General features: G+C 42.6%; 1 protein-coding gene across 1 annotated transcript in view; it reads left to right on the top strand.

Annotated features, from left to right (window-relative positions):
- NUAK1 (NUAK family kinase 1) overlaps positions 1-13,445 on the top strand; it is a 50,325-nt gene extending 36,880 nt beyond the window's left edge. Inside the window, exons 4-7 of the mRNA XM_026052228.1 lie at positions 328-393; positions 8,201-8,320; positions 8,608-8,740; positions 9,816-13,445. Of these exons, the coding sequence (XP_025908013.1) occupies positions 328-393; positions 8,201-8,320; positions 8,608-8,740; positions 9,816-10,969 (1,473 nt within the window). The 3' untranslated portion in view covers positions 10,970-13,445. The remainder of the gene's footprint in view (positions 1-327; positions 394-8,200; positions 8,321-8,607; positions 8,741-9,815) is intronic.
- Positions 13,446-17,501: the final 4,056 nt, after the last annotated feature.

Genomic DNA, 17,501 nt, shown 5'->3' with positions numbered 1-17,501 from the left:
AAGGACTAACGTCATTGACAGATATTGTTTTCTGGTGCCTGGGAAGAATATATTGCTTTCACACAGTGGGGGTAGGATACGAGTTGGAATTAMGTTCCGAAAAGAATCCCCCTGCTGTTTTACAGGCTTTGTGGGAGGACAGATTCCAGTCATTCTTCTCTTAACCACACACCAAGTGACTAATACATCTCCTGTCACTAGTCACYGGGCCATGAGTGTTATGACAGTGAAATCAGCCCTGAAATGTAGATGCAAAGACCACCCTGCCAGTTCACCTTTAATTTGTCCAATATTTTCTCATCTTCCTATGTTTTTTCCTCATTGCAGAATGGTGTTGTCCACAGGGACCTAAAACTGGAAAACATCCTTCTTGATGACAATTTTAACATTAAGGTAAGATTTGTTCTCTCGGCTTCTCTGAGTGGATTTGCATGTTTTGTAACACTTTTATCCAAGGTATTAGAAAAAAAAAACAGTGTTATGGCAACAGCTACTAAGCAACAGATCTGGCAAGAGACTCTGGGGTTTGAAGCTTGGGGGAAGAGCTAGGCATAAATGCTAAATGAATCTTTGTGTAATTTGGAGAAGTAGACCCTGTGCTGCCACTCAAGAGATGTGATTCCTGAAGCAATATCTGTTTATTGGTAGGAAACAACACATTTTGTGCAATCAGGTTTATTTTACAAATGGTATTGTTGCTGGCTATTGCTGAGGCTAGAAAAAAATTCTCCTGTCTGCAGGGTTCAAGTGCCTCCTACAGAACACTCTGAATGTCCTTTTGATCATGTCTGGAAAATAAGCAAATAGAGTTTCAAAATAAACCTAGTAAAGCACATGTGCTTCATTAGGAAATGGCCTTGGAACTCCAGACACAAACGTATACTTTGGATGGTGATGTCAGTGATGTCATTTCCATGTCATTTCTCCCCAGTGAAAGCATGGGAATGACCTTTATTTTCCCCTTTTTCGTCTTTTCCCTAATAGCTGTAATCAGAGATAAATAATGCAGAGACTAGTGAAGCTTCCAGGTGGCTGAACCTGTTTCCCTTTCAGCTTCGTTCCTGCCTGGGCAGCTTGATGAGAGAGTGGTTGGGCGCATGGACCCACAGACAGACAAGCACAGGGAGGGAGGGTGAAGTTTTCTGCCAGCCCCTGGGCCCCCTTGCCTAGTTACCAAAGCACAGCAATGAAGGAACTCTCGCTGTAGCCAAACCTCTAAATAACCTGGGTTTCGATTTGGTCTCTGCTGAAAGTCATAAGGCTGCACGTGCTGCTTTGGGGGTTCTACACTGGCAAGATTGTCTTCATTTTAAGCTGATGTGCAATGGAAATGGAAAGTAACATATGGTAGCTGCCGTCTGTGTAGAACTGATGACAAGCTAACTGGATCAACCAGTGGATTAGAGCCACGTAAACATGCGGTCTCCAAAAATAGGCCCTTACAGAAGACACATCCCATGCAATACTTGGGCGTTTTGCTGTTACGATGCAGGGTTAGAATGAGCCTCTCCACTTGTGTCCCAAAAGTATCGCGAGCTGCAGTAGCCTCAACTGTTTTCAGCAGTGCTGCAAGCAAAACGGCGCCTTCTAGGGCATTGTATACAAAGCAGACTTCCGCAGGCAGGATGACCTTTCTTTCCACATTACACACCAAACTATCTTCCCAGCTAATCAGAGTATTCTTGGGAGAAAAGAAGAATTTAGGGAATTTGCTAACYGTGGCGATGTAGACCTCAGAAGTGTAGGCATCATATGCAGAACCAATCACTTCCCCAAGCCTCCAGGGAGCTGCGCTTTGGCCAAAGACTCAAACCTTCTCCTGTGTCTTTTGTGTAAGAGCCTAATCCTTGTGCTGGGGAGAGTGTGRGGAAGGGGCAGGGACAGTCAGCTTCCTATTTATATCCGGACCAGTTAGGTGACAAGGGACTTCAGACTACTTATGTATTTCAGCTGGCATAGTAGCTGGCACTACTGGGGAAAGATGGCCAGGTACAAGGAAAAAATGTTTGCTCCAACRTACAAGCTCTTCACTCACCTATTGGTTGTTGCAAGAAAAAAAAAGTTTTTCCTTTTTTTTTWAAATTTTTTGTGGCCAGGGGTCTAGACTAGCGTTCATGTCCGTCCTATTAAAACCAGTATTCTCTTGGTGACCTCCAAGGGACCAAGCTTTTACATCAGGATCCTAAATATTTTAAGTATTGCTTCAGTCATTTGAAGTAAATGCAGTACTCAAGATAATACATGAAGAAATTTTGCTAGCTGCAACTTCCCACATACCCTCCCATAACTCGGACTCATCTTTCTCTTGAAGGTTTGCCTTTACTGAACTGAGTTGTTTTTCAAGCTGCCATGGAGATATTTAGCAAGTTTCCAGCCCTTTCTCAGCTACTATTTGCAGTCACTTTTCTCAGTAACTGCAAGCTTGAAGGCATTCCTATGAGTGGGCAAGAAATCCATCCTGAGCATGCATATATTCACACAGGTGGCTGCAAGCTGTCTCCCARTACTATTTCCACGAAGGATCTCATGAATCCAAAACTTGGGAAACAGTTTGTATTTCATATATGTTACTAGCAACTAAAATTGGGATTACTTCAAGAGAGGACTTTTATGTTATATTTCTTTTCTTCACCTTTCCTACCACACAACTAAGATCGGCTCTAAGTACTTGATGTTAAACATACTGACACTATCTGCTTTGATACTGAAGCTTTGAATGGGTTGTTATGGTTTCTATGTTACTTATATAGAATTTTATTTTCCACTCTTTCTTTGTTTCACTGAACAATAACCGTTGGCAAGGAAACACATATGGAGCTGTAAACTCTTTATTAGCAGTTGAGTAAATCTATCAGGTCCTGATTCTGGAAGTATTTCTATGTAGTTTATTCAGGCACAAAGAAGAGGTATGCAATATAGGGTTTGCCATGGATGGTTGGCTTCAAATAGTCAGTGGAAGATATTTTCTAGAAATGGGGTAACAGTTTTATCTGTAGTTTCCTGGACCTGTGTTTATATTTCATTCAGGAGACTACAAAGCACTTAAAAACTTCACAGATTGATTTTAAGAATGTAAATATGAAAGGAATCCCTTTGTTCATGTGTGCAACATATAATTGAATACATATTTCGGAAGAAGCTGGTGAGCTGCACATTATAACTTGCACAAGCATGCCATAATAATGTGAGAAAAAATCCTATGAAAATAGATCCATCCATATATATAATATGGCAACTCAAGAAATACACAAAGAAATTCTGGTAGCTGCAATTTTCCACATCCCCTCCAATTCTATATATACATATTTATCTATCTGTCAGCTTACATAGTACTTTCAGAACAGGAACTAAAGAGGAAATAAACTATTATCTCAACTAAAATGGTCCATGAGCCAGTTGATAAAATACAATGCTTATTTTAAATTTTAGCTAGTTAAATATAATTCATGAAACAGGTGAGCAGTGTCTGGAGACATAATCAGCTTTTTTTTTTTTTAGTTTAAACAATGAGCAAAAATCTCTGGGAACAGTTAGGTGTTGAAGCACCACAGCTAGGAAATGCCAATGGCTGTAGGTGACAAAAAAATTGGAAGTTATGAAGAGTTCTGCAGGTCCCCCAGCCACAGCAGAAGGATGATTGGGGGAAGCTGAACTGWGTTATGTAATAATGTTTTCAAGGGACTGGGTGTCTGCATGGTAGTACGTCCGGCAAACTATTATGTGATAGTTTATTTTGCTAAATGTGGCAAGCACAAATAAATAAAATGAGTTTTAAACACCGTGAGACWGAGTATGTGCACAGGTCATCTGGGTACAAGGAGTTCAGCCAGCCAGTTCATCGAAGAGGACCTTGCCCTTCTCGCCAGCTGCACACCCAGGTAGACAACAGGAACTTGTCCCTGATCACGTCTGAATGTTTCTCCTGGGAACTGGTCTATCTGTCAAAGTCAATAGTGAGGCAGGATTCTAAAACTAAACCTTCCCAGGACACTGCCACTTCCTAGAGTAGAAAAATATTATTTACTTTCTTGCCTTATTTGTAGTGACACATACTTAAATATTCAAATAACATCGTGATAAAATTAGGGGCTTTGCCACATGTGCAAGCCTTTCCTTCTTGATATTCCTGTGCCCACTCCTAACTGCACAGACCAGCTTGAAATTGCCCTGTTCTACTTGATCTCCCTCTGCTTTCTCCGTTCTATCTCCTTTCTCCATGTCTAGGTGACTTGGAGCTGCCCCCTCTGCTTGTCGTGGATTACCATGGGGGAGATACAGCTCCTGCCCCAACAGCGCAGCTGCAGAGCAATCTCCCCCGACCTGTTTGTACCATCAAGAGGATATCACCTTTCATAGAATCATAGAATAAAATCATAGAATGCTTAAGGTTGGAAGGGACCCCAGAGGTCATCTAGTCCAACCCCCCTGCTCACACAGGGTCACCTAGAGCACGTGGCACAGAGCTGCGTCCAAGCGGGTTTTGAAGACCTCCAAAGAGGGAGACTCCACAACCTCTCTGGGCAGCCTGTTCCAGTGCTTTGTCACCCTCACTGTCTAGAAATTTTTCCTTAAGTTCCTGTGGAACTGTTGATGCTTCAGTTTGTGGCTGTTTCCTCTAGTCCTGTCACTGKCCACCACTGAAAAGAGGCCGCCCCCTCCTCCTCACTGCCTCCCTTGAGGTATTTATAGACACTGATCAGGTCCCCCCTCAGCCTTCTCTTCTCCAGGCTGAACAGACCCAGCTCCCTCAGCCTTTGCTCASAGGGCAGATRTTCCAGGCCCCTGATCATCCTGGTAGCCCTGYGCTGGACTCTGTCCAGCAGCTCCACATCCCTCTTCCCTGCTAGCCCAGAACTGCACGCAGTACACAGCAGCATGTGGACAGGCGAAATAGATAGTAGGGTTAAAGCAACTGTAAAGCATCTAAAGGGCTCCTCTGAACTGGGGAGTTAGAAGGTTACACGCAGGAAGAATTTCATGCCAACTTTAGGCATCTGCCTTTGGTGATCTTAAAAGCCTGTTGGTGGTACCATCTTCTCACCATCAGCTTTAAAGAGACAGAGGATGCTATTTTTTGGTTCACTGTAGATGGGAATTTACTCAAATGGCAGCGGGGTGAGGGTACATTTCCCCCCAACTAACTTGTACCTACTGCCATTCAGCACAAGGGGGGCAGATGTGGTCCCGAYGTAACCTTGCAGCTCCTCTCTAGTACCAAAATGCTGTGCACAGTTTGCTGGAGAGAAACAGCTGCCCAACGCAGCAGCCAGGCACTCAGTGCTTCTCTCAGGCTCAATCCAATGCCGTGTCTCTGCCCCCGTGGCACAGCTTTCCCCCAGGGGATGCCACTGGCACAGTGAAGAGAAATCTCCCTGTTCGTGGTAGGGCTGTGGCRGCTCCTGGGCTGGGAATCACACCTAAAAGAGATGCCGAGCACAGCTTGAGCTGAACTACGTGATCCGTCCTGGAGTGATAGAAGGAGAGAAAAATGCAAGGATAGAAGTAACATAATCTTGCTCTCTGTGCTTTCTCTTGAGCTGGAAAGGGGACACCAATCAGACTAACCACTGAAAACCCACGAGGGTTTCATATATACACAGTAAGTGTRTGTAGCTGGGATTTACCTTCCTGGAAGTCTCACCGACTGCACATAAGTTTCATTTGCTTTGAGAGACCTAGTTATTTGTCCGTTTGGAAGTACAAAGAGACAGATTCTTAAGCAGTGTAAAATTGGCAATTTCCATGAGGGCAGGCTTCACAGAAGGTATAGTTCACACTTAMGCAGGAAAATTACATCAGATTTATCATAGCTAGCAGTATATATGAAACATACACCTCCTGAAGCGAAGGGAATAAACTCCACTTCCCAGCTCCTCCTAATTTAGGAAGTTTTTTTGACTTGATGCCTTCATTCTATTAAAGTGCCAAGAACATGAAGTAATGTTGGCTTCTATTAATCTTGTTTTGGGGGGGCATGACAGTTTTAATGGGAAAAGCTGATAAACATCAGTCTGTGAGTATGGGAGTGGACTGTAACATAAATACTCTTTTCCTGAATGGTCAAAATGAAAACATGAATGTCCAAGTCTGAGAGCTTCTTAGTATGAAGAATGGTATGTGTATCTCTATATATATTCTCGCACATCTACATGCATTTTATACATTCCATGGTGTTAAGGAAATATATTTTCTTAAGAAGCATACTGTGCAGTGTTTGCCCCTGTCTTAGCTGCATCCTGGGCTAAAATTAAATTCAATAACCGGCAAGTTTTAGCACTGAAATGATCCCATTCTTCCCCTGATTGACAGGGCACACTTTGTAAGACTTAAAACCAACTTCCTGCAAGCCAGTCTGGGTGACTTGATAAGAAAGTGGAATTTAGGGCAATTAAGTGCAATCTGAGCCATGAGAATATGTTTGCAGACTGCAATTGTACACCAGCTGTTTTCAATGACATTCCAGCCATTCAATGAAGATTTTACAAACCACATTTATTTAAGGGTTGAATTTTCTGCCCTGAGTTGATAATACCCTATTTGGGGGACTGAATAAATTCAACATATGAATGGACCATGTTGAGATGAATTAACATTAATGAGCAGGGATCGGCTGCTCTTTGTGCTGGATGAGCCCAGATTCTCAGCGGAACACCTACATATCCAGGATATCAAAATAAGACAGTGCGATACACGAAATCTCACCTTATCTTCATGACTTTAAAAAATATGTGGATTTTTAAAAAGAAAAAGTATATATCTTGACATGTTAGAGTAAAAGAAAGGAAGTCTGGATCTCCTGTCGATACCTCACTGACTTTTCTTTTAATTTTTGGTCTTGACTGTCATTTTTTGGTGTAGTTGCAGCAGTTTGGATGGTTAATAGAAACAAAGGCTTTTATGTCTCCCAAGAGTTCGCTACATCTTGGAGGTTGAAAGGTATTAGCACAGACATATGTGTTAAAAAGCTAGGAGTGAATGGTGCTGTTGGTAAATCTCTTCCCTTTCTGATCACTATGTCTTTTTCTGACTTTTCTGTTGGGATACCACTTAATTACTTTTTTTTGCTGGTTTTTAGTTTCTTTCTGGTACAGAAGACCTGAATGAGGTGAAGAAAACCCATTATAAAATTCCTGTCTCTTATAGCTACAAATTGATAATACTTCTTTTATGCATATGCTTTATATCTTTTATGAGTGTCTTTTGTCAGTAGTGAGCAGTAATAAAAATATCTTTTTGAAAACAGAAATATTTTGGTTTTAAACAAGATAAAAATTGAGATTTGCTGCYTTATGCTAGAGAAACAAAGGAAATACAAAGGTTGTGGGAGTATTTAGAGTTGCCATCCTCTGCCTTTGTTTTATAAGAACAAGAGCAGAGAATTGAAGTAAACAAACTATTTGGAATTAATCCCTCAATTCCTATATGGGCAAAATTCCCAACAGTCTCAAGGGAGTTTTACTTGTGTTGGGAAAGCCGGATTTGGGCCCATTGTTTCCAGTTAGGAACCGGACTTGTGTTTATTATCTTGTGATAGACATCTTGTTTGTATAACAACTCAAATTCCTCGGTGCGGTGTCCCTGAATCTGGAGCAGTTAGTGAGTAACTCTCTCTGTTGCTTTTTTTCTAGTGGAGTTAAATTCCAGATGATTTTAAAAGCCCCTTTCTTCTGCAATCTTGCGCTTAGTTTTCTGTGACATTCCCACCTCACTCTTCCTGTTGAATTTAAAGGTCTTGGTTGTAGGCTTGCACGCACAAGAACATCCATTGCCTTCCCTTGGTATTAATGATGATACACGATGAACAACGAACAGTGGTGAATAGGCCACATAGAATAAGATTATTTCTGCTAATTTGYGTACTTCACCCTGGACGGCTGATGTCTGGGCAGTCAATCAGCAACCTGGCTATGAACAGAAGCAAGTGTCCTTGTTCTTAATCTGGAGGATTTAATGTGGGGATAKTTCTCCTTCTCTAGAATATTGTTAGAAAGAAATGTCATAAAATCACAGAARGAAAAGGCCAGGGAGGGAACCTGAGAGGTTATCGAAGTTGAGGTTYGTGCCCTACAGCATGATCAAGTGCAACTCATTCCCGAAAAAGAATTTTCTATTATATTAATTAAACTATTGTTAATGCTACAGAGGTAATTGTAATGTCAATGTACAGATGTTAATGCTACTTGTGTAATTGTCTTTGCAGATTGCTGATTTTGGACTCTCCAACCTTTATCACAAAGACAAGTTTCTTCAGACCTTTTGTGGGAGCCCACTGTATGCTTCTCCTGAAATAGTCAATGGACGACCTTACAGAGGCCCAGAGGTAAGAAGGATGAGATTTTTGGTGGTGGTATGAGGATAGCTTGCCTTTGATGGTAATGCCTTATGCTACTGCTGTTGCACATGTGGGCTAGAGTGGTTCTTGCTCGTATTGGAAGTTCTCAAGCTGCCATTATTTGCTTTCATTTGCTTTGGTTTGTCAGATGCTTGGTTCCCGTATGCTGTAAGTAAGTGCAGCTGGCCTTGATGCTGCTATTGCAGTGTTAATAGTTTGGAAGATGGTGGGGATCAACTTTTCTAGCTCCTACATGCATTGTCTCTGTATTTCAGGTTGACAGCTGGGCCCTTGGTGTATTGCTTTACACTCTGGTTTATGGAACGATGCCCTTTGACGGCTTTGATCACAAAAATCTCATCAGGCAGATMAGCAGTGGAGAATATCGTGAGCCAACACAGACCTCAGGTATATAAAAAGAGTGAGGGGAATGTACTGAGCTGACAGGAGTTCAGAATGGAGGGTTTACCCTGCCTCTTCTAACATGTTTTGGTGTCACGTTAGAATGACAAAGAAAAAAAATCTCTAATTCCCCTACTGCCTTCATCTGCTATCAATTCCCATCTGGGTACAGCATTTACCAAAAGCCCTTTTGAAATGAAAGTTTTATAGCAGATAGATTTTATTGCCTTGGGGAAGCTTTAACGGGCTCTTTTAACTAGATCTRTGACAGTGGAAATCTGTTAGCGATTGCAAGTGGAATTGTTCAGACAAGCTGTAAACTGATACAACATACTGGTACAGATCAGTCCTCTAACTACACTGTGGTATATCACAAGCAGAGAGAAGATGAATGGTCAGAAGGAAGCTGCCTCTTATGCAAAAAGCCAGTCCAAAATCTAAATGAAATACCACTATTTTCACAGTTATTTCTATTTCTATTTCTATTTGGGGGTAACATATTTATTAGATACCTTGCAGAAAATTATGAGCAAAATCCAGCTGATGTCATTGTTTATGACTCCTTCCAGCTTTAAGCATCTCTGTATATATTATTTTATTTAATTGTTTGTTTGTCTTTCATCATCTTTTTTGTCACCTCCTTCTATTTTCTCCTTCCTGGTTGTTCTGTTTACAAAAATAATCCTTTAAAATGTACATAAGGTGATAATATGTAGATCATGTAAAATATACCAATTCCTCTTTGTTTTACTCCAAGTTTTATGATAAGCAGAGTTGATAGAAAGGTCAGTGACTTCCTCCAGTATTATGGAACTATTCACTGATTTAACAGTACAAATATTAATTGCTTTGATAACCCGGAGTACATTTCCCTGGGTGGCTCATTTTCTTCTGATAAGAAATAATATTCAAATGTATTCCCCAAAGTTGATGGCCAAAGCCTTGCTGCCTTTCACTTCTCCTTTGGTGAGAAGCATTATTTTTGTTCACTTGATTACTGGGTTCACATTTCCGTTTTAAACTGATGAAACCCAACGGTGCCTATATTCTGAATATTTTATATTCTGTTCTTTGTCCACAGATGCTCGGGGTCTTATCAGATGGATGCTGATGGTGAAYCCTGAACGCCGAGCAACCATTGAAGACATTGCCAATCACTGGTGGGTTAACTGGGGCTACAAGAGCAGTGTTTGTGACTGTGATGCTATGAGGGACTCTGAGTCCCCGCTGCTGGCAAGGTTCATTGATTGGCATCAYCGTTCCACCGGTCTCCAGCCAGAGACTGATACCAAAATTAAGTGCCTTTCTAAGCCCAAAGGTCCTGAAGTCACATTAGAGAGACAAAGATCTCTGAAAAAATCAAAAAAGGAAAATGACATTGCACAGTCCATCCAGGAAGGAGGAGCTGAAAACGCAACTAAACCCATCTCCAAGAGACCCAAAGGCATCCTGAAGAAAAGGAGCAACAGTGAACATCGATCTCACAGTGCAGGGTTCATTGAAGGGGTGGTGAACCCAGTGTTACCTTCTGCTTTTAAGTTGGAGCAAGAGTTGTGTAGAACTGGTGTAGCCATGAAAAGTGTTGTGGAGGGAGAGGTAGCAGGCAAATATGGCACTAAGCAGTCTTCATTAATGCCAAAAAAAGGAATCTTAAAGAAGACTCAGCAGAGAGAGTCCGGCTACTACTCCTCTCCGGAACGAAGTGAATCTTCTGAGCTCTTGGACAATACTGAGGAGACAGTAAACAGTGACACTTCTCCAGGGGTCACGGAGCCATCCAGAAATGGGTCTTTTAGCCATTCTTGCAGACGTAAGGGCATCTTAAAACATAACAGCAAGTATTCCACAAGCAGCCCTGAATCTGCTTTGATTAGCCCTGAAACACCAACACTGGACGCAATGGAAGAAGTGGTCCTGCCCGGGGAGGGGCTACCTCGAWGTTACAGTCGCCCTTCCAGTGTGATTAGTGATGACAGTATTTTGTCCAGTGACTCCTTTGATTTGCTGGATTTGCATGAGAACAGACCAAACAGACAGAGGATAAGGAGCTGTGTCTCTGCTGAAAATTTCCTCCAGATCCAAGACTTCGAAGGACTTCAGAACCGCCCACGGCCGCAATATCTAAAACGTTATCGCAACCGTCTGGGGGACAGCAGTTTTTCCCTTCTCACAGACATGGATGATGTGACTCAGGTCTACAAGAAAGCCCTAGAGATCTGCAACAAGCTCAACTAGCAGAGGGAAGATAGAAAGGGATTGAGGGGAGTTGCTCTGTGTACCTTTATGTTGGAGTTAGCCTGGTTACTGTTTTGCTGACAGTGGTAGGTTTTCCTTCAAAGGGCCTGACTGTACCTGCATAGCTGAACTCCTAGCAAAGTGTAAAATAAACCCAAAGTCATCTCTTACTTCTCTGGATTTGTTTCCTCAAATTGTTAGCTAGCTACCCAGAGAAAACCTGTGGTCTTTTAAATGTGATGAAAGAATGTCAGGATATAGCAAGCAGAAGCATTGACATCTAATGACTCCAAGTTAGATAAAATTCAAACCTGAAATGAGGCACAAACATTTTGAGTAGCTTTTGATTACTATTAGATCATTTCTATCAAGAGATGAGCTGAATTCTTCAAGTCAATTTTGATGTCTTTTAGAAAGAGAGCCACTATTTCCTCCTGAAGATATTCATCTGGGCACAGAAGTCACACATTGAGAATCTTGTATGTGTTATGCAGGAGACTAGGCTAGATGATCACCATGGTGAGATGGTCTTCTACCAGGAAGGCCATTCTGGGACAGATAATTTGAGGATCACCTCAGTATAGCCTTGTTTGATGAACATGGACAAGGAGTGGAGCTAGGCATTCACATTTGGTTCTTCTCACAGGCATTGCTCTTAACTGAGCAGGAGGCCCTCAAATCTTTTCCGACTAGCACTCCTACCAACCAGAAATGCAAGCACAGAAATGATAATGGGAAGGGAAGGGACATGGAACAGCTTTTAAAAGCATTTCACTTTATATATTTGACTTGTGACTTTTTCCAAATTGCCAGCCAGATGAATGCTCAGAGAAAAGTAGATCTAACTGTCTCAAGGGTTAAACTAATCTTGTAATCTAGAGTTCAGTCACTGTCAGCAAAGGGTGCCACCTTGCTATTAGTTTGTAGTATATGAAGGTGACAGCTAGTTTGCTATCAGAAAGTTAGCCAAGGAAAAGGTTGTAGCATGTAGGAAATGAATAGAGGTCAGAAAGTTGGTGGGAACGTGCCTTTTTCCAGATGAAGTTGTTTCTAGTTAGGTAGTAATGGAGCAGAAAGAATTGAATGATGAAATGATAATGGTAGATTTGATAACAAAGTTAGGGTAAAAATGCAGGCCTCTATTTACAGTGTAGCTGGTACTGCATATGTGGTAATATCAATTTGAAAAAAAAAGAGAGAAGGATATGTGTTTGTGTATGTGCATTCTGAGACATATCAATATCTAGACTGAAGGCTTCAACTCCCATAAAGGTACCACATGGGTCTACTGGATTACCTGAATGTAAGCCTGTGTCAGAGAGGCACTGTGCGTTTGACAGGCCTGGGCAAACTGGAATCTTAAGGCCCATCTCAGTCTCATGTACTGAGCACATAGCCCTTGACTTTCTTGGAGCTGCGCTGTTGTGCATGAAGGGTGGATGTCAGGCTGTGCCCAGCAGCCCTGCAGTAGGTGCAGGCACACACACCTGGAACAAAGGGGCATGGGGCAAACTCTGTTCTCATTGCAGCCTTGTAACTACAACTATTACAAGAATTTACAACAGAATTTGGCCCACTGTGTCCAAAGTCCTTGAGATCATGAGGAATGGGAATTGAGTTCTGTTGGGAATTCTTGCAGAATCAATAATAACTCATGAATGACTGAAAGCTGGGGCAGGGAGCGCTTTCTCTTCTTGTTTCCCAACTTGCAGATTTCTTATTTGGTGTGTCATGGTACCTAAGGATGCCAGTTGCTCCTGAAAATCGACTGCAGAGCCCAGTGTAAAGATGAATGGACTGTAGTGTCCTCTGTCAGCTCATCTGACTCTACGAAGAACCTTTCCTCATTACACTGGACCAAATTTGGCCCTGGAGTAAGTGGTGTCCGCGTCCATGAAGTCTATGAGAGACGTGCTCTCAGGCAGGAAGGTGAAATTTGGCTCACTGCTCATTTGCTCAGGAAGAGCAGCCTCAGCTCATTTCTCTGCTCATGTCCACCTTTCTGTGACGCTCACGTGTCCTGTCTTCTCACGGGGCCTGTATGTGCTCACTAAGCCCACCTGAAACCAATACCCTGTTTTGCAGTGTGTTCAGTTAAAACGCTTGCTGTGCTGCATTTAAAACAACTCGACACAGTTCCCATGGCAGTCCTGAAATACTGGATGTGCTTTACAGCCACGGTGCCCAACCCGCATCCCGGAGCGTAAGAGCCCGGTCGCGGGATGGTGCCCATCAGTGYGGTGGCGTTGACACAACGGAGCGCGACCTCAGCGGCCTCACACTGCTTGACACCTTCCTTGCAGATCCGGGGCTAAACCTTTAACGGATTTTAGAGGTTTCAAGATGAAGGGAACTCAACTGGCTGTTGCAGGGCACTGGGAAACACTCTTCTCTGAAGGCTCGTACCTACCTAGGCTTTTGCCCAGGCCTGCTTCCTTGTGTTCAAATGTGAATGAATGAGTGAACTGCTTGCTGCCAAACTGGAAATGTTACGTAGGGATTTACTGGCATGTTACTGGCATGTTACATGTTTACTGGCATGTTATCATTCCTAGAAGAGAAGAAAAAAAAAAAAAAACTTGACTGCACATTGTTATTATTAGTGTTGTGATTTTTATTTAATTTTTTTGTAATACAAAGTTGACTTTTTTATTTGAATTTGTCTTTTTTATTTATTGGTCTGAAAGCCATTTCAAAGGTATAATAATATATTTGGTGTAATTTAATTGGTGCAACATTATTTTACAGCTCCGGCCAAAATTGGTGTTATTTTTGTTTTGTTTTGTTTTTTTTTCCCAATCCTTGGTTGGTTTGAGCTCTTCAAGGCACACAGGGGAAAACGCTGGATAATCACCCAAAGTGTTTGTATTTTTAATCTGATACTGTTTTTTATTAAATAAAATGAAATTGATGTAACTGTGAAGACTCTCTCTCTTCCCTTTTTCGCGACACTCAGCATAAGCTGAGGCCAGACAGTAATGAACTTGTCATGCAGAAATACAGCAGCATCTCAGCAAATTGCACAGAGTTGTTTATGCAAAAGTTCTTGGCTCATTTGTGCATTTGAATATAATGTGGGTGGCCACGGAGCCTCCTGTGCTCTGAGCGATCTGGCACTGCGAAACCACCAAAGCTCTCAGCTATGTAAATGTTTCAGGGAGAAAAACAGCTGACTGGGGTTTCTCTCTGGGAAATTAAGGAGATCTGTGGGCCAGGTGTGCTGGAGGTGAGACACAGATTTGCCATCTGCTTGGTGAGGGGACACAGCACAACTTAGTCATAGCCCTAAATCTGCTGCTACAGCCCTTTCCTCTCTCTGCTGAGGGGAAGGACAATTTATGATCATTTTTAATGTCCCTGTTGGTGTAATCGAGGGGTTGTTTGGGCAAAGGACTAGGGGCCATCATGGTTTAAATCAGATGGCTTTTAGCAATCAGAATAACCGGATGATGGGAGGCAAAAAAGAGCCAGTTTTCCTATTTTGGAGTGCCTTTGATAACCAGAAGGCTTTAGATGTTTTTTTTTCTTGGAAAATGGGTGGGCATCATAAGGGAAACTGGGTGTTAGACTTGATGTTTGTGCTAGAAACCTGTTTCAGTGCAGGGAACTGTTGGCACTGTCCTAGGCCTGCTTCTGAGCAAGACACCATTGAACTTCACCCTGGATTCCGGCAGCCAGGATACCCGTGGTGTGTATTTCTTCTGCTTTCTAAATTGCTGGAGGTTTGGATTAGGATCCAAGGTTTGGAAACCATGCCAAATAGGCTTGCTTTATTTTTTTTTTCCTAATTCCATTCCCTTTTTGGGCTTTTTAAAGCAAGGAATCATAGCTGTAGGTGCTATATTTATTTATCATCAGTACTTACCCAACCTTGGGAATAAAGGGAWGAAGCAAAGGATGCAGAAAGGCAAACAGCCACTAACATGCTGCAAGGGAAGGATTAGCTGCTGCGTGCTCATAGACACAGAAAGTGTCAGGCACGTATTCAGAGCCAGCACTTGTGTTCTTGTACCTGAGGTGAGTAAGGTCGAGCTGTGTGGGTGCTGCATGGTGGAAAATGTAAATCAAATCTCTTTTGCAATAGCAATTCCGAAACTTCTTTTCCCCACATACTAGGAAAAAAAGAAAGTTGAGGGCAGACAATTCATTTTGTGTTATTTTAAAAGGAGTGATTTTTATGAAGTCCTGGATTAGCTGAATAGAGTGCACGTGTATGGGAAGCTCCGAGATGTAATCATCACGTGCATGTTTATACCTCTGCAAGGGCACGCACTTCTGGGATGTGGTGGAAAGYTGGAGTCTAATTTTCCTCTTTAGTAAAGGAAATCACAATAGAGCACGATGCCCTATTCAATGTAACCAGGCCTGGTGTTTTTTCATGCCTGTTCCATAGGGATTCCAGTGTTTCTCGGAAATCATGTACATTGTATGTCTTGGGCAAGACAGGAGCAAAGAAGCAAGGGAGGAGCCTTGAGAGCTTGGAGTACAGAGACCAAACAGGAGCATGTTTTCATTGCAGCCACAGATACCCTCAGTCCTTCGTAACTCTTCTTTACCTTGAAAAGTTGGTGAATGCAAATGCTAATTCTCAAAAACCATGTGAATCTGTGATAGTTTGCTGGAATAATGGCAGAAATTATTCTATGGTGAGCGATGCTGCCATATGGCCCTACAGCACTTAGAGGCCAACATGGGAACTCGCAGGGCAGTCTCATGTTCTCCCTGAAGCCAGCAACCCCAAAGTGCTCGTGCCAGGGGAGAGGATTCATGCCAGGACAGTGGGAGGCAGCTCTTCAGGGCTGTCGCAGCCCTGTGTACTGAGGAGTGCACAGCCACCCTGTGCTGCTGGCAAGAGGAACAAAATTCAGAGCAAACTAAAATGGTGCTTTTCTCAGGCATAGAAATTCTCATTTATATTTCACAGAATCCCAGACTGGTTGAGGTTGGAAGGGACCTCTAGAGATCATCCAGTCCAACCCCCTGCTCCAGCAGGGACACCCAGAGCACGGGGCACAGGGCGGCATCCAGGCRGGTTTGGAAGATCTCCAGAGAAGGAGACTCCACAGCCTCCCTGGGCAGCCTGTGCCAGGGCTCTGTCACCCTCACAGGGAAGAAGTTCCTCCTCACATGCGGATGGAAAGGCCTGTGTTTCAACTTACACCCATTACCCCTTGTCCTGTCATTTGATTTATATTTGTATCTCCTCACGAGTCAGTCTAGTCTCTATTAGTGACATCCTGGACAGTGATATTAAGGTGAAGGTATGGCATTTTTGGGTATTACATAATAAACATATTTACAGACACATTTGCTAGTGTGTCCATAAGCAGATATAATAATAAACTTTACAAGGCCAGAACCTGAATTATAGCTACAGGGTAAGTCATAACCTACCCAGTGAAGGGAGAAATTCAATTCCAGTGTAATTCTGGTGTGTATGAGAAGCTCATCCATTTAGTCAGGCATTTATCTTGGTGATTTACATCTCATTTTAATGAGATGTTTCTGGAGACAAAACTGCACAAAATGCATCTACTGAGCCAGTAGAAAATTCAGTGTAGGGCAGCATGAGCCCAGGCAGTCTGGTACTTATCCCAGAGTAGCTGGTTTTAAGGTTTCAACCCAAATTTCTACCACAGGAGAGAACAAGTCATATTTCCCCTGGAATAATGGTATTTAGTATTCAACTAGGGCTTTTTTTTTATTAGTATTGTCTGGTGGAACTGTCTCTTTTTCTTTGCCAAACCAAGTCATCTTTCTCATGAAAGACTGAATAATTTGGCCAGAGAAACAACTTTGTTGGATAGATCATCTGAGCATTTTGTTTCTGGCGATCTATCTCTAACCCTTCCCCCCACCCCAGATTCCCTGGAATTTCATCAGTGCAGAGAAACCTTTGATCATCTGGCCATGCAGAACTCCGTGCTTTTAAGGCCGTGATGATACATATTTGCACAGATGCTTAAGGTTTTTGGAAAAAAAGAAACGTTTTAAAAGGCAATTTTATGCAATACAGGAAGTCTCCTCCTCACGCCCRGTCTATCTGCTGGTCTTAGCATTCCCACTGCGAAGTGTGCCAAGCCCAGCTTCACAAAGGGATTAGATGGGCAAAGTCATAAAATAAGAAAAAAAAGACAACAAAAATATCTGTGGATGTTGGCCGTAGGTAGCCTTGCTGCTCAGGACGCACCTAAGTGTCTCTTCTGCAGCAAAGCAGCACTACTCCGAGTTGCCATCATGGGCCTTGAGATGCCGAGCGCCTTTGCACACGAGGCCTGGGCTTTTTCAGGGAGGGCATCCAGAATTCCAGCCTTGGCAGTCAAGGTCTGTGCTGTAATGTTGGCATCAGCCAGCTCGGATTTTTCTTTTCCTTTTTTCCCCATTCATCTTATCATATCTATTTAACACCAATAATCACTCCTGTCTCTCTTTCTCCCAGGTTAATTTCACATCACAAGCACAACCCCACTCAGTACGGTGCACTGTATTTCACTCACTAGATGTTTTGGGCACCATGTCTTTGGTCTTGACC

This window comes from Nothoprocta perdicaria, unplaced genomic scaffold, assembly GCF_003342845.1.
Source record: "Nothoprocta perdicaria isolate Ctin4 unplaced genomic scaffold, notPer1 scaffold_86, whole genome shotgun sequence".
Lineage (NCBI taxonomy): Eukaryota > Metazoa > Chordata > Aves > Tinamiformes > Tinamidae > Nothoprocta > Nothoprocta perdicaria.
Note: the sequence above shows the minus strand (reverse complement) of the source record. Positions and strands in the feature narration are given on the sequence as shown.